Source organism: Theropithecus gelada, chromosome 5 (assembly GCF_003255815.1).
Source record: "Theropithecus gelada isolate Dixy chromosome 5, Tgel_1.0, whole genome shotgun sequence".
NCBI classification, from domain to species: domain Eukaryota; kingdom Metazoa; phylum Chordata; class Mammalia; order Primates; family Cercopithecidae; genus Theropithecus; species Theropithecus gelada.
This window is the reverse complement of record NC_037672.1, coordinates 71,024,607-71,048,669: the sequence shown is the minus strand read 5'-3', so window position 1 is coordinate 71,048,669 and position 24,063 is coordinate 71,024,607. Positions and strand designations below refer to the sequence as shown.

General features: G+C 41.2%; 1 protein-coding gene across 2 annotated transcripts in view; it reads left to right on the top strand.

Moving 5' to 3' along the window:
* Positions 1-5,547: 5,547 nt before the first annotated feature.
* The window catches only part of DCK (deoxycytidine kinase), a 31,166-nt gene continuing 12,650 nt past the window's right edge, over positions 5,548-24,063 (top strand). The window contains exons 1-2 of one of the 2 annotated variants that reach the window (XM_025385264.1): positions 5,548-6,035; positions 10,226-10,341. In XM_025385264.1, coding sequence (XP_025241049.1) covers positions 5,945-6,035; positions 10,226-10,341 — 207 coding nt within the window. In that variant the 5' untranslated portion in view covers positions 5,548-5,944. The remainder of the gene's footprint in view (positions 6,036-10,225; positions 10,342-24,063) is intronic. The other variant, XM_025385265.1, reaches the window with a different exon arrangement.

Below are 24,063 nucleotides of genomic sequence, written 5' to 3'. Positions count from 1 at the left end.
TCCTGACTTTGCATTACTGTTTATTTTTGCTATAGGCTTTCCCACACCAAACACATTCCAAGGGAAATATTGAGGGTATATGGAATATGTTGAACATTTAAAATATTAGGAATTCTTTCTGTAATGTTCACAACAACCTGGGAAATTAGTATCTCAGTGTCTTAACACCTTAGAAAACTAAAGCTCAGAAATTGTACAAATCACTGATTTGGATTAGGGTTTTAAAACCCTACTATGCCTGAACTTGAAACCAGTGTTTTTGTTTTCCTTTTGTCACTTTTTTCTTTATTCTGCCGTGTGCAGGTGTATGTTTTCTGTAATATATACTATTATTACAGTGAGAACAGTTAGCACAGTAATAATCATTTGTTGACCTTTTCATCAAGCTATTATTTAATATTTTGTCTTCATTATAGATCATTAAGGAATATTAATAAACAATATTGGTGAATCATTTACAAAGTTCCAAAAAGGAAATGTGTATTTTATTTTATTTTTTATTTTAGGGATGGAGTCTTGCTCTGTTGCCCAGGCTGGAGTGCAGTGGCACGATCTCAGCTCACTGCAACCTCCACCTCCTGGATTCAAGTGATTCTCCTGCCTGAGCCTCCCAAGTTGCTGGGATTACAGGCATATGCCACCATGTCTGGCAATTTTTTTGTATTTTTAGTAGAGACAGGGTTTCACCATGTTGGCCAGGCTGGTCTTATTTAGGCCTTCCAAAGTGCTGGAGTTACAGACATGAGCCATCATGCCCAGCCAAAATGTGTATTTTAGAAGTCTTCTCAGAGTATCAGAAGTATTTATGTTAGAGGCATTTGTGTTTGAATCTTTAGGTTAAGAATATTTAATGGTAGTAGCCACAGTTGCTCAAAGTCACTAATGATACTTGGGAGAAAGACTAGTTGAAATGCTAGCCAGTGCTGTTGTGGACTGTGTCTGCATGCTATAAAAATGCCCTGTGGGCCGGGCATGGTGGCTCACACCTGTAATCCCAGCACTTTGGGAGGCCGAGGCGGGTGGATCACGAGGTCAGGAGTTTGAGACCAGCCTGGCCAATGTAGGGAAACCCCGTCTCTACTAAAAAATATATTAAAAAATTAGCCGGGCACAAGTGTGTGCCTGTTGTACTCGGGAGGCTGAGGCAGGAGAATCTTGAACCTGGGAGGCGGAGGTTGCAGTGAGCCGAGATTGCACCACTGTACTCCAACCTGGGCGACAGCGTGAGACTCCGTCTCAAAAAACAAAAAATAACACCCTGTTATTCATTTATTGTGTGTAAAGAAATATGTATTGTAAAATTATCTACATTTTGATAATTAGGTTCATTTACCTCTATTGTACTAAATGTATTATAAGTTGTTAATCCCTCATAACATCTGCAATGAGCATTTTGCAACACAAAGATTCTAATTATTCCTCTAAGGTTAAAACAACCATGTTTAGTAGAAGTTTTACTAAGAAATTGTACATGCTCCTATTACAGCATGATGAATACAGTGCCACATTTTCTTGATGACCTCAATCCACTTTACAAGCATGTAGCAAAACAGTTTTCTTTGCTAAGCTATATACATCTGATGACTTCTATGCTCTTCTAGTATGTTATTTTGCTTTCAGATTTCAGATTTGCAGGAAGCACCCTGACTCCCACTCTTGCATTTATGATTGCTTCTGTACCCCGTTTTCTAGGCACTAATGAAGATTACAAGGGGAAATTTATAACCAACTTATTAAGTTGATAAAAATCATTTTACAGAAGTAATTGCGTTTGTGTAGACAAACTCATGGGCTGTGTAACCACTACTTACTATCAATGTTCAGGGTCTCTTATTTTTTCTTTTTATTATTTTCTGATTTGATTTAGTTTTCCTAATAAACCTGTATGTTGTCAGTCAGGACCCTGTCTCGTTCTTTAGTTAGACTAGAATTCCCATAGGAGAAAAAGAATTCCCAAATTGAAGGAGTAGTAAAATTTCTGGCAAGAAAGGATTAAGGTGGCAGCACACTCGTGACTGGCTAGGTGCTCTGTGTCCTGTCTCTTATCTGCAGTTTCAAAACCTGAAAAGCTCAGAAAACCAAAGTTTTGTTGTTGTTGTTGTTTGTTTTTGAGACGGGGTCTCACTCTCTCACCCAGGCTGGAGTGCAGTGGCGTGATCTTGGCTTACTGCAACTTCCGCCTCCTGGGTTCAAGCGATTCTCCAGCCTCAGCCTCCCGAGTAGCTGGGACTACAGGCACACGCCCCCATGCCCGGCTAGTTTTTGTATCTTTAGTAGAGACAGGGTTTCGCCATGTTGGCCAGGCTGGTCTTGAACTCCTGACGCAGGTAATCTGTCTATCTTGGCCTCCCACAGTGTTGGGATTACAGGCATGAGCCACTGTGCTTGGCCCCAAAAGTTTTTTTTTTTTTTTGAATTCAGTGCAAAGATAATCTGACCAGATGTTAATAGTCTTTATCCCACTTAATGTTAACACTCTTTATGTTTCACTGCAAAATATTAGTGCATTTGATTTAACACCTCTGCAGGAGGAGTGGGGGTGCTTACTTAATATATACAGTATATGCACTGTATTTCTTAAGTTTGGATTCCAAATTTTATTTTTGAGATGGGGTCTTGCTGCTGTGTCACTCAGGCTGGCATGCAGTGGTGCGATCATAGCTCACTAAAGCTAAAACTTTGCAGGCCCAAGCCATCCTCCCACCTCAGCCTCCCGTGTAGCTGGGACCACAGGTGCGTGGCACCACAACCAGCTAATTTTTGTATTTTTTCTGTGAGTTTCACCATGTTTCCCTGGTTGGTCTCAAATTCCTGAGCTCAAGGAATCCACCTGCCGCAGCCTCCCAAAGTGCTGGGATTACAGGCATGAGCCACTGCACCCAGCCAGTTCCAAAGTTTTGAATTTCTTTTCTAAAAATCTTTTCTAGAAGTTTTAAATTCTGAAACATCTGGCTGCCAGGGTTTTAGATAAGAGATTGTGGACCAAAAATCAAGAAGGTGTTTTGAAAAGTGCTTTTCCCTGTCTCTCCTTGTGTACCCCCAGGTCATGTAGGAAAATGGGAAATTATGCTGGACTTAATGCCAAAAAAAGCTAGATTCTTTGCTTCCCCCATTTACTTTGTTGTTACTTGAGACAGGGTCTCACTGGAGTACAGTGGCATGATCTTGGCTTACTGCAGCCTTGACTCCCTGGCTTCGGTAATTCTCCCACCTCAGCCTCCCAAATAGTTGGGACTACAGGCGCCCAGCTAATTTTTGTAGTTTTTGTAGAGACAGAGTTTTGCCATGTTGCCCAGGCTAGTCTCAAACTCCTGGGCTCAAGCGATTCACCCGCCTTGGCCTCCCACATTTGTATTTTTCAAAGTATACTCTTAAGCTTAGATGAATTCAAGTTTTCACAGCCAGAAACTGGTAGAACTGGTGTTTGACATCTTTCATTTTCCAGTGCTTAAACTCTTCATCATTTTAAGATACTTCCTGTGTGGGTCTTTTTTGTGGAAACCACACTTGGAGATTTCTACTCCTTGGAACCCCAAGCCTCTTTATGACATGCATCCAGGACCAGCTCTGCTTCCCTGTTGAATGTCTCAGAGACTTGCCTGCCTTCTCTCGGTAGCCGCCAGTACCCTTACCATTTCATGAGTTTTCCCCCAAGCTTGGCGGTGGAATGTGATAGCTAGTAGCTTCCCCAGCACCCTTCTCCCAACTTCCTTGCTATACCTGATGACAACTATTCAGGCCTTTTCGATTCCTAGGATCTTGCTATTAATCACTATGGGGATAAGTAAAAGTAATACATACAAAATAATTGCATAACAGTAATATAGGGCAGTTACATAGAATGATACTTGCTGTTTAATCCTGGAAAATGTGATCGCCAAGGATTCAAATTTAATTTCTGCTCTTTATTTCTGAGGATGGAGTCACCATTTTTCCCCTTTGGCTACACATTTAGATCCTTTTCAAGTCTCATGGTAGTTGCAGTGTAAAAAAAGAATAGCAAGGCCTTTGGTTTCTGTAGACAATTTGGACCAGAAAACTTCTAGACTGGGTAATATCCGGTTTATTAGTGTTACTGAATGGTAAGTCTTGACTCTGAATTGTCTGGGTTCTTGGCGTGTTGAAGAATTGAATAAAACGTAGAAACAAAGCAACAAAAGAAGGAAGCAACGAAAGACAAAGCAACAAAAGAACGGAGTAACAAAAGCACCAAATTTATTGAAGCGAAGGAAGTCCTTCAAGAGTCCCAACTGCAGTGTTCTTAAGGTTTACTAGGCTAAAAGAATTTGATAGACCCCTAGGCAATTGGTTACACCCTATGAAAGATTGGCCTGCGACCAATCAGAGGCTGAAATGGAGATGGCTGAGAAAAGCAGGCTGATGCGGAAACTTGTCTTTTTTTTTTTTTTTTTTTGAGACGGAGTCTCGCTCTGTCACCCAGGCTGGAGTGCAGTGGCGCGATCTTGGCTCACTGCAAGCTCCGCCTCCCGGGTTCACGCCATTCTCCTGCCTCAGGCTCCAGAGTAGCTGGGACTACAGGCGCCCACCACCATGCCCGGCTAATTTTTTGTATTTTCGGTAGAGACGGGGTTTCACCGTGTTAGCCAGGATGGTCTCGATCTCCTGACCTCGTGATCCGCCCGCCTCGGTCTCCCAAAGTGCTGGATTACAGGCGTGAGCCACCACGCCCGGCGGAAACTTTTGTCTTGTAATCACAGGAGTGAAGGTGTGGCCTGTATGCTGCCTAGTCTTGCCTAGAACTGGCTGCACCTGCTGTTCTTTTGCTTATGCCTTAACCCTTGGTTACCCTAATTCCCTAGTCTCTTGCCTCATTAGGTCTTTACCCTGACTAAAAATGCACTCATCGAGCTGGGACAAATCCTACACTGCGTTTGTCCCAGCAGAGTACATGGCATATAAGTAGGCATTCAAAAATTCAACATACAGTACATTTTGTTACCTATGTGCCAGGTGTTAGGCAGGCTAACAGCCGAAGAGAAACCTACCTACCCAACGTGCTAACTTCTATACAGCATGGTCGTGCATCCAAATCAAATGGAAAGCGGTATGGGAGATCTGGAAAGGCTTCCCGTGGGTGGCATCTGACTACCTAAATTCCCATCCCAGTTTCACTTATTGACTTTGACACTTGGAACAAGCAGCCTCCCAGTGCCTGTTTTCCCACTAGTAGGTAAATGGGCTAATGACAGTATCTCCACCACTAGACTTAATTAATGAAAAACACATAGAGGAAGAGAGCCTGGCTCTCTAAGTGGGCAGTACGATTCCCGAGGGCGGCACTTCGCTTCATGGTCTTCCTCTAGGCTGAGAAGCCAGGGTAAATCCATTTGATTTTCCTACCACACAGTGCCTTCTCCCCTGATGAGTTCAAAGCTTTAAGTCTATCCAGTTCTGTCCAGACGCGTTTGTTCATCTCCAGCAGGCCCACTGGAGAGGAGGGTTTTCCAAAGCCTGGCACGGCCCACTGCAGATGACGCCCTCTGTCCTCCAATGCCCTCAGGCCTCTGGCGTCCACCCTTCCTCCCCACCCGACTCCGGAACCTCTTCCAGCGCCCAGCCCGGGCGCCTGGCTGCGAGGGTACAGGCCTTCCGCCACACGCGCGGCCCCGCCCCGGCCTCCACGTGACGTGGCGTGCGAAGCGCGCACGCGGGGACTCGCGCTGGAGGCGGGCTAGGGCCGAGGGGCAACCAGAGATCGGTGGGTTGAGGAGGGCGGGGCCACGCCACAGGCCCGCCCCTGTCCTCAGCTGCCTCCGCGCGCCAAAGTCAAACCCCGACACCCGCCGGCGGCCAGGTGAGCTCACTAGCCGACGGGGCAGGTCGGGATCTGCCTCGGCTGCGCCGCGAGCTCCAGTGCGCGCACCTGTGGCCGCCTCCCAGCCCTCCCTGCTGGACGCGCTCTGGGCCGCCACAAGACTAAGGAATGGCCACCCCGCCCAAGAGAAGCTGCCCGTCTCTCTCAGCCAGCTCTGAGGGGACCCGCATCAAGAAAATCTCCATCGAAGGGAACATCGGTAAGGAGCCTCCAGAAATGTGGCACGCAAGGCTGGGGTGTCGTGGCAGTGGCTGAAGCTTCCCTTCGCCGCATCTCTGTGCAGCTCCTCGGTGAGGGCTTTCCCTCCAGCCTGGCCGTGTGGACGCGCCCTCGGCTTCCTTTCCCACCCAGAGCTTCCTTCCCTTCCCTCCCGCGCCACGGGGTGACTGCGGTCCCCCGAGTCAGACTGGGCGCCAGGCCTGCGGTCTCTGTGAGGCGCGCTTTGAGCCTCTGCGCCCTCTTTGTTGGGAACTCGCAAAGGGAAGCGGGGGAAGGGTATCAGATTTCTTGAGGTGTAACTTACATTAAATTCACCCTTTTTAGGTGTACTCTTTTATGAGGTTTGACAAACATTATGCGTTTTACTATCACCACGATCGAAATACAGAACATTTTCATCACCTCAGAAAGTTCCTACCTGCTCCTTTGTAGTCAGCCCCCTCCACCCTTCCTATTCCCTGGCACCCACTGATTTGATTTCTATCCCTGCAAGTGTTGCCTTTTCCAGAATGCCATATAAATGGAATCATAGGCTATATCGCCTTTTGTGTCTGGCGTCTTTCATTTAGCATAATGCTTTTGAAATTCATTCATGTTACTTGTGTCTGTAGTTTTTTTTTTTTTTTTTTTTTTTTTTTTTTATTGCTGAGTAGTATTCCATTGCATGGATGTACCATCGTTTATCGATTTTCTAGTTGTGGACCTCTGGGTTGTTTACAGTTTTTTAGCTATGTTATTACCGAAACATTATTTTAGCTATATTATTAACGAAACTCGAAACATTCGAGTACAAGGAAAGAGGTCTTTTATGATCTTAATAGCATGCAATTCCTCACCCCTTACTCCACATCCAAGTAAACACTGGATTATGATTCGAAGACCACTAACGTTTCTGTTAACTCAGATGGGGTGCAGACTAGGCCATGCCTGTCGTTTTGCAAGATACACACCAACGTCCGATTCTTCTGTATTTCCAACCTCAGGAAACCTACCCCTGAAACTTCCTGTTTTGATAGATTTTTTTTTTTTTTTTAATTTTTTTAGCTCCAGGTTGGGTGCTGGTCATTCATGCATACAGCAAATTTTTAAAAATTCTTACCACATTCAAAGCACTGTACCTTCTTGAAAAAGACAAGGCAGGCAGATGCTTAGTATTCAAATCAATAGAAAAAAATACATTCTCAAAGAGGACTTCTTATTTCATTGCTCCATAATTAAGGCACCAGTAGAAAGACCATATAATATACTTAGCAATGTAAGTTATTTGACGGTGCATGTTTACTAGTATGGAACCCCTGACAGTTGCTTACTGAATAAAGAAGACCATATATAAAGACAGGAGAAAGTGGCTGAACAAAGCCATCTGAAAAGTAAATTTGAGGCAGGGCATGGTGGCTTATACTTGTAATCCCAGGATTTTGGGAGACTTAGGCAAGAGGATCACTTGAATCCAGGAGTTTGAGACCAGCCTGGGCAACATAGTGAGAACTCATCTCCAAAAAAAAATTAAAAAATTAGCTGCATGTGCTGGTGTGCCTGTGGTCCCAGCTACTCAGGAGGCTAAGGCAGGAGGATTGCTTGAGCCCAAAGGTCAAGGCCACAGTGAGCCATGCTCACACTACTGCACTCCAGCCTGGGTGACAGAGCAAGACTCTGTTAAAAACACAAAAAGGAAAACAAAAAAGTAAAGTTGAATGAATAACCCCTCGGATCAATACCACAATACCTTCATCCACTTTCCCTCTCTCTAATCCAGTTAGGTAGCATCATATTTAGAAATCTTTCCTCAAAGCATCTTTAATCTTCTCAGCAGCTGAAATAATTTCCTAATATTTCATCCCATCTCCAGTTTCTCTTAACTACTTCTGCAGCGGTCTTTTTGTATGCAAATCTCATGTGTTATCCCCTGCTTAAAATTCTTCATTGATTTCGCCTTTACCTACACTGAAAGGAGTTGCAAACTGATAGCCGCAATTGCACAATATTGGCCTGCACAGGTTGAAAAAAAATTTTAGTGCCCAGTGGCTCAGGCTTGTAATCCCCGTCCTTTGGGAAGCTGAGGGGGGAGGATTGCTTGAGTCCAAGAGTCGGAGACCAGCATGGCAACATAGAGAGAACTAGTCTCTAAGAAAAAAAAAAAAAAAAAAAAATTAGGCCAGGCTCGGTGAATCACACTTATAGGTCCAGCTACTCAGGAGGCTGATGCTGATGTGGGAGGATCGCTTGAGTCTGGGAGGCAGAAGTTGCAGTGAACTGAGATGGCACCACTGCACTCCAGCCTAGATGAGAGTGAGACTCTCTCAAAAAAAAAAAAAAAAAAAAAAAAGACCAGTTGTGGTAGCATGCACCTTTAGTCCTAGCTACTCAGGAGGCTGAGTTGGAGGATCTCTTGAGACCTATAGTTTGAGGCTGCCACGAGCTGTGGTTGTGCCACTGCCCTACAGCCTGGGGTACAGAGTGAGACCCTGTGTCTAAAGAAAAATAAATTAAATTTGTTGCTAACTTGAAAACATTTTGAGATTTCCCATAAACAGTTAAATTATTGGCTTTTGAAAAATCTGAAGATCTGTTAACACCAGGCCTGCATTTCTGTATGACAGCAATTGGTGTTTAGATGGAGCATGTTCCTTGCTATTTTTCGTCTCCCTGACACTGAGACTGTGTTAGTTACTGTTTATTATTGGTCTTGCACTTTTGCTCATGTCCTCTTCACCTTATTTGTCAGATCCAAATAAGCAATAAATGCACAAATTGTTAAGCTGTGCGTAAACTATTTTGCAATTCCTCTATTCTTCCTAGAATTTGAACTTGGTCGTTTTAGTTTTATATTTATATAACCCATCTTCTTATGTTCTGTGTATTCAAATGTTCCCTTATGTTAGATGGATGGAGGACTTACCTGCTTCTCATTTTAGTAGTCTGTTCAGAATGACTTTCAGCATTATAACGCCTGCTTGGCATTAGGAATTCTGTTAGTTTCCATGACTTTTAAAAGTATTAATATCAGTGTCTTTGGTTCTTTTTCTCCTTTGCCTTCATAGAAAATTAATTTAATAATTAGCTTATTTTCTAGCTCCCACTTCCCCCCAAAAAGTTAAGGAACTAGACGTGTTAGTCTGATTGGCAGCTCTAGCTAACTGTTATTACTCTGGTTCAACTAAATGTAACCGTTTTTACTCTTAGACTTTTTAAGTATGACCACATGAATTTTTCTGCTTGTAAGCAGTGTCAGAAGAAAGTTGAATGCTCTAGCCTTAAGTGCTTTCCGACTCTGGTGGATGCCTAATTTTTTGATTTGTTCCTTGAGTGCTCTTTCTGAATATCATGTTCTCCTTTCCCTCTTCCATCTAGCTTAGTGAATGTGAGGTGTTCTTTCTATATGCTTCCACTTCCACTTAACATTCTTTTAAATGCCATACAGTCCCTAAGCTTATGCTCTCCATACTAAATTTTGGTGGCCAGTGTTTTTCCCATGATTAAATCTAATTGTCATCCAGTTTATCTTTAAACGTTTTTCTCCTCTCCTCTGGATCCAATTTACTTTGTGTTTTTCTTCTGAACTGTCTCTCTGTGTCACCTTCTTATTTACTGCCTCACTCCTTTTTTTTCTCTGTGTATTATTCTTTAGAGTTCTTACAGGTTTTTCTTCCTTTCTATTGCCCTGTCTAATGTCCTAGATTTAAATATAGTTCTGCAAGCCAAAGGTAAGTTCTTTCTACTCTCCATGGATCTAATTTATAAGGAAGAGGAAGCTTTGCTTATAAGTATATGAAGTTATTTATATGTTCATCTGTGTGTGTGTGTGTGCACACACACAAGGAAAGAGAGAGAACATTATGCTAACCAGAGATGTCTGATACAACCACATTTGGTGACTTCAGATATAAAGGGTGTGGTGGCCATTAGGAGTATTACTTCTAGGTCAAGACTGTCCCTACTACTAAATATAATGTATTGTTAAACTAAACATAATAAAAAACAAATGTGCTTAATGAAATTGGGCAGGGGGGCCTTTTAATTTTCTTTTAAAGAAATATAAAGTTGAGAAAATTGAATGTTTTGGGTTTTTTGTGTTGCTCACTATTGTAAATCTTGCAAAAGCTAATGACTATTTAACATCTTTTTTTCCTGACAACTTTTCTTCCTCAATTTTATCTTTCCTCACAACAGCTGCAGGGAAGTCAACATTTGTGAATATCCTTAAACAAGTGTGTGAAGATTGGGAAGTGGTTCCTGAACCTGTTGCCAGATGGTGCAATGTTCAAAGTACTCAAGATGAATTTGAGGTATGAAAATAAAATTTAAGTAGATAAAAGCCTTTTGGTTTAGAGGAGCAGTAGTACTTACTCTCTTGGCTTTTTTCTTTTTCAATAAAACTTTTCAAATCTCACTTTAGGTCTGTATCTTCATCTAGATGGTAGTTACATGGATATATATACAGTTGGCTCTCCATATCAGTGGGTTTCGGATCTGGGGATTCAACCAGTCATTAATAGAAAATATTCAGAAAAAAATAAACAATACAAAAATAAAAAATAATGAAAATAATACAGGATTACTGTTCATATAGCATTTACATTGTATTAAGTATTATAAGTAATCTAGAGATGATTTATGCTATTTGGGAGGATGTGCACAGGGTATATGCAGATATTGCACTATTTTACATAAAGGACTTGAACATCTATGGATGTTGGTATCTGTGTGGAACCTGGAATCAATTCTTGAGGATACTGAGGGGTGACTGTAGGTATAAACATTCATTGAGGCCGGGGTTGGTGGCTCACGCTTGTAATCCCAGCATTTTGGGAGGCTGAGGCGGGTGGATCACTTTAGGTGAGGAGTTCAAGACTAGCCTGTTTAACATGGTGAAATGCCATCTCTACTAAAAATACAAAACTTAGCCAAATGTGGTGGTGGATACCTGAATCCCACCTACTCGTAAAGCTGAGGTAGGAGAATTTCTTGAACCCAGGTGGCAGAGGTTGCAGTGAGCTCAGATGGCACCACTGTGCTCCAGCCTGGGTGACAGAATGACACACTGTCTCAAAAAAAAAAAAAAAAAGGAAAGTAAAATTTATCAAGCTGTGCATTCAAGATTTATGCACAAGTAAAGTTTAAAGTTTTCTTTTTCATAAAAATTTCTTTTTTTTTTTTTTTGTTATACTTTAAGTTCTGGGATACATGTGCAGAATGTGCAGGTTTGTTACATAGGTATACACGTGCCATGGTGGTTTGCTGCACCCATCAGCCCGTCATCTACATTAGGTATTTCTCCTAGTGCTATCCCTCCCCTTGCCTCCCACCCCACCGACCCCTGGTGTGTGATGTTCCCCTCCCTGTGCCCATGTGTTCTCATTGTTCAACTCCCACTTACAAGTTAGAACATGCGGTGTTTGGTTTCCTGTTCATGTGTTAGCTTGCTGAGAATGATGGTTTCCAGCTTCATCCATGTCCCTGCAAAGGACATGAACTCATTCTTTTTTTAGGGCTGCATAGTATCCCTTAGTGTATATGTGCCACATTTTCTTTATCCAGTCAATCATTGATGGGCATTTCAGTTAGTTCCCAGTCTTTGCTATTGTGAATAGTGCTGCATTAAACATACGTCTCCATGTGTCTTTATGGCAGAATGATTTATAATCCTTTGGGTATATACCCAGTAATGGGATTGCTGGGTCAAATGGTATTTCTGGTTCTAGATCCTTGAGGAATCGCCACACTGTCTTCCACAGTGGTTGGACTAATTTACACTCCCATTAACAGTGTAAAAGCATTCCTATTTCTCCATATCCTCTCCAACATCTCTTGTTTCCTGACTTTTTAATGATCACTATTCTAACTGGTGTGAGATGGTATCTCATTGTGGTCTTGATTTGCATTTCTCTAATGACCAGTGATGATGAGCTTTTTTTCATATGTTTATTGGCTGCATAAATATCTTCTTTTGAAAAGTGTCTGTTCATATCCTTCACCCACTTTTTGATGGTTTTTCTTGTTTTTTTTTTCTGTAAATTTGTTTGAGTTCTTTGTAGATTCTGGATATTAGCCCTTTGTCCGATGGGTAGATTGCAAAAATTTTCTCCCATTTTGTAGGTTGCCTGTTTACTTGGATGATAGTTTCTTTTGCTGTGCAGAAGCTCTTTAGTTTAATTAGATCTCATTTGTCAATTTTGACTTTTGTTACCACTGCTTTTGGTATTTTAGTCATGAAGTCTTTGCCCATGCCTCTGTCCTGAATGGTACTGCGTATGTTTTCTTCTAGCGTTTTTATGATTTTAGGTCTTATGATTAAATCTTTAATCCATCTTGAGTTAATTTTTGTATAAGGTGTAAGGAAGGGGTCCAGTTTCAGTTTTTTGCATATGGCTAGCCAGTTTTCCCAACACCATTTATTAAATAGGGAATCCTTTTCCCATTGCTTGTTTTTGTCAGATTTGTCAAAGATCAGATGGCTGTAGATGTATGGTGGTATTTCTGAGGGCTGTGTTCTATATTTTGGTCTATATATCTGTTTTGGTACCAGTACCATGCCATTTTGGTTACTGTAGCCTTGTAGTATAGTTTGAAGTCAGGTAGTGTGATGCCTCAAGCTTTGTTCTATTTGCTTAGGATTGTCTTGGCTATATGGGCTCTTTTTTGGTTCCATATTAAATTTAAGGCAGTTTTTTCTAATTCTGTGAAGAAAGTCAATGGTAGCTTGATGGGAATAGCATTGAATCTATAAATTACTTTGGGCAGTATGGCCATTTTCATGATATTGATTTTTCCTATCTATGAGCGTGGAATGTTTTTCCATTTGTTTGTGTCCTCTCTTATTTCCTTGAGCAGTGGTTTGTAGTTCTCCTTGAAGAGGTCCTTCACATCCATTGTAAGTTGTATTCCTAGGTATTTTATTCTCTTTGTAAAACAATTGTGAATGGGAATTCACTCATGATTTGGCTCTCTGTCTATTATTGGTGTATGGGAATGCTTGTGATTTTTGTCCATTGATTTTGTATCCTGAGACTTTACTGAAGTTGCTTATCACCATAAGGGGTTTTTGGGCTGAGACGATGGGGTTTTCTAAATATACAATCATGTCATCTGCAAACAGAGATAATTTGACTTCCCCTCTTCCTATTTGAATACCTTTATTTCTTTCTCTTGCCTGATTGCCCTGGCCAGACCTTCCAATACTATATTGAATAGGAGAGGTGAGAGACGGCATCCTTGTCTTGTGCCGGTTTTCAAAGGGAATGGTATTGGTTGTGGGTTTGTCATAAATAGCTCTTATTATTTTGAGATATGTTTCATCAATACCTAGTTTATTGAGAGTTTTTAGCATGAGGGGATGTTGAATTTTGTCGAAGGCCTTTTCTGCATCTATTGAGATAATCATGCGGTTTTTGTCACTGGTTCTGTTTATGTGATGGATTACGTTAATTGATTTGCATATGTTGAACCAGCCCTGCATCCCAGGGATGAAGCTGACTTAATTGTGATGAATAAGCTTTTTAATGTGCTGCTGGATTCGGTTTGCCAGTATTTTATTGAGGATTTTCGCATCAATGTTTATCAGGGATATTGGCCTGAAATTTTCTTTTTTTGTTGTGTCTCTGCCAGGTTTTTGTGTTAGGATGATGCTGGCCTCAAAAAATGAGTTAGGGAGGAGTCCCTCTTTTTCTGTTGTTTGGAATAGTTTCAGAAGGAATGGTACCACCTCCTCTTTGTACCTCTGGTAGAATTCAGCTGTGAATCTCTCTGGTCCTGGGCTTTTTTTGGTTGGTAGCATATTACTGCCTCAATTTCAGAACTTGTTATTGGCCTATTCAGGGATTTGAATTCTACTTGGTTTAATCTTGGGAGGGCATATATGTCCAGGAATTTATCCATTTCTTCTAGATTTTCTAGCTTATTTGCGTGGAGGTGTTTATAGTGTTCTCTCATGGTAGTTTGTATTTCTGTGGGATCAGTGGTGATCCTTTATTGTGTCTATTTGATTCTTCCCTCTTTTCTTCTTTATTAGTCTGTCTAGTGGTCTATCTATTTTGTTAATCTTTTCGAAGAACTAGCTCCTGGATTCATTGATTTTTTTTTTTTTTTTAAGAATTTTTCATGTCTCTATCTCCTTCAGTTCTGCTCTGATCTTAGTTATTTCTTGTCTTCTGCTAGGTTTTGAATTTGTTTGCTCTTGCTTCTCTAGTTCTTTTAATTGTGATGTTAGGGTGTCGATTTTAGATCTTTCCTGCTTTCTCGTGGGCATTTAGTGCTATAAATTTCCCTCTAAACACTACTTTAGCTGTGTCCCAGAGATTGTGGTACGTTACGTCTTTGTTCTCATTGGTTTCAAATAACTTATTTATTTCTGCCCTAATTTTGTTATTTACCCAGTAGTCATTGAGGAGCAGGTTGTTCAGTTTCCATGTAGTTGTGCAGTTTTGAGGTGAGTTTCTTAATCCTGAGTTCTAATTTGATTGCAGTGTGGTCTGACAGACTGTTATGATTTCCATTCTTTTGCATTTGCTGAGGAATGTTTTACTTCCAATTATGTGGTCAATTTTAGGGTAAGTGCATTGTGTTACTAAGAAGAATGTATATTCTGTTGATTTGGGTAGGGAGTTCTATAGATGTCTTTTAGGTCCGCTTGGTCCACAGCTGAGTTCAAGTCCTGAATATCCTTGTTAATTTTCTGTCTTGTTGACCTAATATTGACAGTGGGTTGTTAAAGTCTCCCACTGTTATTATGTGGAAGTCTAAGTCTCTTTGTAGGTTTCTAAGAACTTGCATTATGAATCTAGGTGCTCCTGTATTGGGTGCATATATATTTAGGATAGTTAGCTCTTCTTGTTGCATTGATCCCTTTACCATTATGTAATGCCCTTCTTTGTCTTTTTTCATCTTTCTTGATTTAAAGTCTGTTTTATCAGAGATTACGATTGCAGCCCCCTTTTTTTTTTTTGCTTTCCATTAGCTTGGTAAATCTCCCTCCATCCCTTTATAGCCTTTCTGTGTCTTTGCATGTGAGATGTGACTCCTGAAGACTGCACACTGATGGGTCTTGACTCTATCTAATTTGCCAGTCTGTGTCTTTCAATTGGGCTATTTAGCCCATTTACATTTAAGGTTAATATTGTTATGTGTGAATTTGATCCTGTTATTATGATGCTAGCTGGTTATTTTGCCCATTAGTTGATGCAGTTTCTTCATAGTGTCAGTTGTCTTTACATTTTGGTATGTTTTTGCAGTGGCTGGTACCGGTTTTTCCTTTCCATATTTAATGCTTCCTTCAGGAGCTCTTGTAAGGCAGGCGTGGTAGTGACAAAATCCCTCAGCATTTGCTTGTCTGTAACGGATTTTATTTCTCCTTCACTTGTGAAGCTTAGTTTGACTGGATATGAAATTCTGGGTTGAAAATTCTTTTCCTTAAGAATGTTGAATGTTAGTCTACACTCTCTTCTGGCATGTAGGGTTTCTGCAGAGAGATCCACTGTTAGTCTGATGGGCTTCCCTTTGTGGGTAACCTAACCTTTCTCTCTGACTGCCCTTGACATTTTTTCCTTCATTTTAATCTTGGTGAATCTGACGATTATGTGTCCTGGGGTTGCTGTTCTCAGGGAGCATCTTTGTGATGTTCTCTATATTTCCTGAATTTGAATGTTGGCCTGAATTGCTAGGTTGGGAAAGTTCTCCTGGATAATAATCCTGAAGTGTGTTTTCCAGCTTGGTTCCACTCTCCCCGTCAGTTTCAGGTACACCAGTCAAACTAGGTTTGGTCTTTTCACATGGTCCTATATTTTTTGGGAGACTTTGTTTCTTTTCATTCTGTTTTCTCTAATCTTATTGTCACGCTTTATTTTTATTAAGTTTATCTTCAATCTCTGATATTCTTTTTTCCACTTAATCGATTTGGCTATTGACACTTGTGTATGCTTCACTAAGTTCTCGTGCTGTGTTTTTCAGCTCCATCAGGTCATTTATGTTCTTCTGTAAACTGGTTATTCTAGTTAGCAGTTCCTGTAGCCATTTATCAAGGTTCTTAGTTCCTTGCATTGGGTCAGAACATGCTCCTTTAGCTCAGTGGAGTTTGTTTTAACCCACCTTCTGAAGCCTACTTCTGTCAATTCATCACACTTATTCTCCGTCCAGCTTTGTTCTCTTGCTGGTGAGGAGTTGTGGTCCTTTGGAGGAGAAAAAACATTCTGGTTTTTGGAATTTTTAGCCTTTTCACACTGGCTTTTCCTTATCTTTGTGGATTTATCTACCTTTGGTCTTTGATGTTGGTGAACCTCAGATGGGGATTTTGCGTGATTGTCCTTTTTGTTAATGTTGATGCTATTGCTTTTTGTTTGTTAGTTTCCTTCTAACAGGCCTCTCTGCTGCAGGTCTGCTGGAGTTTGCTGGAGGTCCACTCCAGATCCTGTTTGCCTGAGTATCACCAGCGGAGGCTGCAGAACAGCAAAGATTGCTGCCTGCTCCTTCCTCTGGAAGCTTTGTCCCAGAGGGGCACCTGCCAGATGCCAGCCGGAGCTCTCCTGTATGAGGTGTCTGCCGATCCCTGCTGGGAGGTGTGTCCTAGTCAGGAGGCACGGGAGTCATGGACCCTCTTGAGGATGCTGCCTGTCCCTTAGTAGAGCTCGAGCGCTGCTCTGGGAATTCCACTGCTCTCTTCAGAGCCAGCAAGCAGGAATGTTCAAGTCCGCTGAGGCTGCACCCACAGCTGCCCCTTTCCCCAGGTGCTCTGTCCCAGGGAGATGGGAGTTTGATCTATAAGTCCCTGACTGGGGCTGCTGCCTTTCTTTCAGAGATGCCCTGCCCAGAAAGGAGGAGTCTAGAGAGGCAGTCTGGCTACAGGGCTTTGCCAAGTTGTGGTGGGCTCCGCCCAGCTCAAACTTCCAGGTGGTTTTGTTTACACTGTGAGGGGAAAACCGCCTACTGAAGCCTCAGTAAGAGCGGACGCCCCTCCCCCCACGAAGTGGAGCGTCCCACGTCAACTTCAGACTGCTGTGCTGGCAGTGAGAATTTCAAGCCAGTGGATCTTAGCTTGCTGGGCTCCGTGGGGGTGGGATCTGTTGAGCAAGACCACTAGGCTCCCTGACTTCAGCCCCCTTTCTAGGAGAGTAAATGGTTCTGTGTCACTGGCATTCCAGGCGCCACTGGAGTATGAAAAAAAAGTCCTGCAGCTAGCTCCATGTCTGCCCAAATGGCCCTTGTGGTGTAGGCACCCGAGGGAATCTCCTGATCTGCGGGTTTTGAAGACTCTGGGAAAAGCCTAGTATCTGGGCTGGATAGCACCATCCCTCAAGGCTTCCCTTGGCTAGGGGAGGGAGTTCCCCCACCCCTTGCACTTCCCAGGTAAGGTGATGCCCCATCCTGCTTCTGCTTGCCCTCCGTGGGGTGCACCCACTGTATAACCAGTCCCAGTGAGATGAATTGGGTACTTCAGTTGGAAATGCAGAAATCACCCGTGTTCTGCATTGGTCTCACTGGGAGCTGCAGACCAGAGCTGTTCCTATTCGGCCATCTTGCCCGGGAATTTAAAAGTTTTTAAAAAGTTAAATAAAGTTTAAAAAAATCTAATAGCAAATTAAATTCCTTCAGTGTCTTTTCTAATTTTTTTTTTTTTGAGATGGAGTTTCACTTTTGTTGCTCAGGCTGGAGTGCAATGGCTCGATCTCGGCTCACCACAATGTCCGCCTCCCAGGTTCAAGCAATTCTCCTGCCTCTGCCTCCGGAGTAGCTGGGATTGCAAGCATGGGCCACTGTGCCTGGCTAGTTTTTTTTTTGTATTTTTAGTAGAGACGGGGTTTCTCCATGTTGGTCAGGCTGGTCTTGAACTCCCAACCTCAGGTGATCTGCCTGCCTCAGTCTCCCAAAATGCTGGGATTACAGGCATGAACCACCGCGCCCGGCCTTTCAGTGTCTTTTCACGTTTTGTTTAAAAACAAGCAAATAAGGCCAGGCGTGGTGGCTCATGTCTGTAATCCCAGCACTTTGGGAGGCTGAGGCAGGCAGATCGCCTGAGGTCAGGAGTTCGAGACCAGCCTGGCCAACATGGTGAAACCCCGTCTCTACTAAACATACAAAAATTAGCTGGGCATGGTGGTGGGCGCCTGTAATCCTAGCTATTTGGGAGGCTGAAGCCAGAGAGTTGCTTGAACCTGGGAGGTTGCAGTGAGCCGAGATCACGCTATTACACTCCAACCTGGGTAACAGAGGTAAGACTCCATCGGAGGCTGAGGCAGGAGAATGGCATAAACCCGGGAGGCGGAGCTTGCAGTGAGCTGAGATCTGGCCACTGCACTCCAGCCTGGGTGACAGATCGAGACTCCGTCTCAAAAAAAAAAAAAAAAAAAAAAGTACTATTCAGTAACTGAGTTTTACCTTTTAAGCCTTTTGTCATTTACTCTCATTTCTTTTTACTTTCATTCTTGCCAGACTTTCACTCTGGGCACAAGTTTTAATTTCCTAGCTTTTTTCTATTCTGCGCTGCAAATGAGGAAGAAAGAGAATGACAGTACAGTTCCACTTTTTTATACTAAAATGTATGGTTGTATGTGTGAGAGAGACATTGCTAAGATTTTTATTTCTGGAGAAATGAGAATTGAAATTGAAAGCAAGGCCAGGTGTGGTGGCTTATGCATGTAATCCCAGAACTTTTTTTTTTTTTTTAAGTGACAGCAAGTTTATTAGGAAGGTAAAGCAATAAAGAGTGGCTGCTCCATTGGCAGAGCAGCCAATCCCAGCACTTTGGGAGACTGAGGCTGGAGGATCGCTTGAGCCCAGGAGTTCGAGACCAGCCTGGGCAGCATAGGGCGACCCCATCTCTACAAAAAATTTAAAAATTAGCTAGGTGTGGTAGCCTGCACTTGGGGTTACAGCTACTTGGAAGGCTGAGGTTGCAGGATTGCTTGAGCCCAAGAAATTGAGACTGTAGTGAGCCCTGCTCATGCCACTGTACCCCAGCCTGGGTGACAGCAAGACCCTCTCTAAAAGAAAAAAGAAATTGAAAACAGTAAGGCAGAAACCTTAAAAATGGAAATGTATGCTAGCAAGTTACTTCGATCAGAGGAGGTCAGAAAATGGAAAAAAAAGTTTAAAAAAAATTTAGCCGTTGGTATAAGGAATTCTGGGAATAATAATTGAATATTTACAATGTAAATCACATATGCAAAGAGGAATCACTAGCAAGATATTCCATGGACTTTGAGAATATATGGTTTTGAATAATCAAAAATATTTTTTCATACACCTTCTGTTTGCCAGGCATAGCTAACTTTAGACCTAGGGCCTAATTCAGTACACATGACGTTACAATCCTTAGTACATGATGTTACAATCCTTAGGATATCCAGGACTAAATCTTAAAGGGGCTTTCTTCCCATATAGACCTCATTATCTTAAGAAATTGATGTTTTACATCTGATTTTTGGGGAAAGGCAAGGTTAGTCTACAGTAGAATTTTAAAGTGGGTAAATTTGTTTATTTGCTTCTTTTTAAAAACATTTTTGGCATTATGATGTATCTGTAGAAAAGTGGGTGATAGCTAATGTACAGTTTGAAGAACAGTTTTAAAGTTGACATCTTTATAACCATTATCCAGGTCAAGAAATACAACATTATCGTTCCAGAAATCCCTATTTGTCTTCTCCAATCACAATATCTTCTTTCCTGTGTTACTACTCTGCTAGGGGTAATCAATCCCATTCTTTTGTGATAATAATTTTCCTGCTTCCTAAAAATTGTTTGAGCATACATAAACGTACTTCTAAGTATAATTTAGTTTTGTCTGTTTTTGAAGTTATATAAATGGAATTACATTGTTTGTATTTTTTCCTCTCGCTTCTTTTACTTAGTACATTTATGAAATTTGTCCGTATTGTTATATGCAGCTATAGCTTGTTTATTTTCAGCTATATAGTATTGAATTTTGTTTTTTAAAAATACTGTTTTTTTGAGACAGGATTTCACTCAGTTGCCCAGGTAAAGTGCAGTGGCACAGCCATGGTTCACTGCAGCCTCAACCTCCCCAGGCTCGGGTGATCCTCCCTCCTCAGCCTCCAGAGTAGCTAGCACCATAGGCCACCACACCTGTGTGCCACCACGCTTGGCTAATTTTTGTATTTTTTATAGAGATGGGGTTTTGCCATGTTACCCAGGCTGGTTTCAAACTCCTGGGTTCAAGCGATCTGCCCATCTTGGCCTCCCAGAGTGTTGGGATTACAGGCGTGAGCCACTATGTGGGGCCTATAGTATTTAATTTTATTCGTATATCACTGTTTGTTCATTTTATACCTTTAATTGATTTTTGAATGATTTCCAGTTTAGTTGCTCATGTAAACAGCATTGCTCTGAACGTAAATTCACTTGCATACATGCAAAAGTTTCCGTAGGAATAAGAAGTAAAATTACTAGGAATGTTATGATGCCTGTTTTCCCAACTGGCTTTCCAGTTTTCTCTCCCCACAGTGTAATCAAGCTCTCATTAATCCATGTCTTTGCCAGCATTTAGTAGTGTCTAGCTTTCTCATTTTTGTCATTCTGCTGAGTGTTTACTATTTTTTTGTTTAATTTGTATTTCCCCGCTTGCTAATGAGGCTGTGTTCCTTTTCATATGTTTATTAGGCATTTTGATTTTTGTGAAGTGCCCACTTGGGTCCTTTTGCCCATTTTCGTCTGGGCCATCTGTCTTCTCTCACTGCATTTTTTATATAGCTTTTTGCTGAAGTGCCTACTCAAGTTTGCTTACCTTTTGAAAGGAGAGACTTAAGTTCTAAAAGCAACTCTTTTTCCTTTTATTTCTGGGGTCAGCTGTCAGTGCAGTTATCCTCAGGTATTGGAAACTAACCAGATTAAACCAGTGTTGGAAAATAGAGGGTATTCTTAAACTAGGTGACCTCCATTTAAGGTCTGCTGACACATTTGTCATTTGACTCTCAGCATGCCTCACATTAACCAAGGGCACGGAAACTGATATATAAAACCAAAATGCCAAAAATTTTAATTTGCAGAAAGAAATGTAATCATTAAGGTAATTGAATTTAGATCAGTTTATTCTTTATTTGGTTCATAATTCTCAACCAGTGGAAGGAAGTCATAAGAATCTCTGGGAGCTAAACAATTTGAACACTTGAGATAGAGTGTGGAAAAATAGATAACAGTAACTGGGAAGGGTAGGTGGAGGGGAGGGGGAAGATGAAGAGGAGTGAGTTAAAGTATACAGACATACAGGAAGCTTGAAGAAATAATTCAGTGTTTTACAGCAGAGTAGAATGCAAAAATATATTGTACTCTGGTGATGGACACCCTGAATACCTTGATTTGATTACTGCACATTATGTACATGTACAAAATTTCTCATGTATTCCACAATTTGCACACACAAGAAAGAATCTCAAGGATTTGAGTGCTTTTTAAAATAACAATCCCTTGGAGGTTCAAATATGTGGGATGCCTCCTAGTTAAAAGTCATCACCCTAGTGAATCACTGTTACTGTTGGGAGTATATTGAACCCTTTAGTTAGATTGCAGAGAAGTTGAAAAACATTGCTTTCATATACAAGACAAGACAATTTATAATAAGGTTGTCTGTTGAGCTTGGAATCAGAGCCCAGAGGAATTAGTTAAATCATGTTAATCAGACTATGTCATCAGATTATGATGCATTAATACATTTGTCTTCATTTTAAGACTTAATGGCTTTCTGAATCTGATATCCATGTTTATGGAATGGGGCGTTTTCTTTCCATATACTAGAGTCAGAATGCCAAACTGGCCATTCTTTATAACTAGCATGCAGGTGATCCTATTATTATTAACATATTCTTTTATCAGACAGTTTATTGTAATCTGGTCATATCTTCATGATGTTACAATTTGATTACCTTTGTTGGAGTCTGGTGCACATTCTTGGAAGGTGGCCTCAGCTGTTTTGTGTGTATTGGGGACTGCTACATTATTAATTCTCTGTGCTTCTGTAAACAGTTTCACACTGTGGGGATAGTATTTCTGAGATAGAGTGGTGGAATATGAGGATGGTTGGGTGGGTGGCTTCCCTGTATCTTTGGATATTTTCTTCCACTAAACTCAAGAAGTGAGATTTTATTTCTTCATCCAGTAGTCCTTCCCCAGATTCATCCTTGATCTATTCCTTGAGGTTATAGTATGAACCACCCACTATTCAAATGTCAGTTTTTCCTAGAATGCTCTTAGTGATGAGAAGTGACTGTTTTCAGACCTTGGCAAGGTCAGTCCTACTTTGGATGTTCTCATTTCATCACACTTCTTGGCATTTGTAGATTTGGAAGAATTGGGCCTTTGGTACCTCTGATCTCTTCCTTTAGCAACTTATTGTGCATCCATATGCTTAGCTTTTGCTGGTTCAGCTTTTTTTTTTTTTTAACCTGCCACCTAGTGGCCGAAATGTTGCTATACAATTGATAAGGTACCACTAATTTTGGCAAAATAGTAAGAGGCAAAGCACCAAAGAAGATTACGTAATCTCTCCCTTCTCCAAATCACTCTTGGTAAGAATGATCTTTAAAACATACCACTCAGATTATTAGCAATCTTGGTATGGAATGTTTTTTAAAATAATAATAATGTACTTTATATGGTGATTTATGTTATTATTTAGGCCCAAAGCTTTGATTTAATTGTTTCCTTTTAGCTTATTTTTGAGATATGCAGACTGCTAGGAAGCTGTCTCTTGTTTTTCATTGAGCTGAATTCTTTTGGAGGATCACTGTTACTAATTGTGAAGTACTATTTTACTTTTAATTTAAAAAGATATTTTTAAATTTACAGATTAAAATTATATTTAATTTTATATTCATATGTAAATGATATATAATATAAAAATTATATTTATGGTATACAACATGATGTTTTAAAATATGTCTACATTGTGGAATGGTTAAACCAAGCTAATTAACATATGCATTACCAATACTATTTTACTTTTATCCAACACTTCTTACCGCTGGTAAGCCACTGAAAAACTAGTAACTGTGATAAAGAAGGTGTAAACCATACTTATTTATGACACAACAGCATATTTTTTACTTTTAATAAGTCATTCATTTTTTTTTTTTTGAGACGGAGTCTCGTTCTGTTGCTCAGGCTGAAGTGCAGTGGTGTGATCTTGGCTCACTGCAACCTCTGCCTCCCAGGTTCAAGCGATTTTCTTGCCTCAGCCTCCCAAGTAGCTGGAGCTGGGATTACAGGTGTGTGCCACCACGCCTGGCTAATTTTTGTAATTTTAGTAGACATGGGGTTTCACCATGTTGGTCAGGCTGGTCTTGAACTCCTGACCTCAAGTGATCCACCCATCTTGGCCTCCCAAAGTGCTGGGATTACAGGTGTGAGCCACTGCTCTGGCCCAATAAGTCGTTCTTGAAAATTAGTTAAGAGTGCTTGATAAAGCACTTCCACTTGTATCTTTTGAATTGATGTGATAACTTTTGTTGGCTTGTATTTTTTTGAGTCTTGCTTTGTTGTCCAGGCTAGAGTACAATGGTGAACCTCAGCTCACTGCAGCCTCCACCTCCTGGGCTCAAGTGGTCCTCCCACCTCATCCTCCTCAGTAGCTGGGACTACAGGCCCGCGCCAACATGCCCGGCTAAGTTTTGTATTTTTTATAGAGAGAGGATTTTGCCAATGTTGCCCAGGCTTGTCTCAAACTCCTGGGATCAAGCAGTCTGCCTGCCTCAGCCTCCCAAAGTGCTGGAATTAGGTGTATGAGTCACCATTCCTGGGCCTGTTGGCTATTTTATAATTATCTTATTTGGTAGACTCTGATCTTTTACAATTGAACTTAATTCAACTCTTCTGCAATGTTTACAAAGATTAGACTTAGAATTAAAAGATAAATGATTTTATAGCTGACCTTGATATTTCTGTTTTTCACTTACCTTGGCAGTAATCTGTACTTCCTATAAAACAAATATTCTTTCATAAAGTGACAATGGATATGTATTATAGAGACAGAATAAAAATTATCCATAATTCTACCACTCTGTATGTATCTT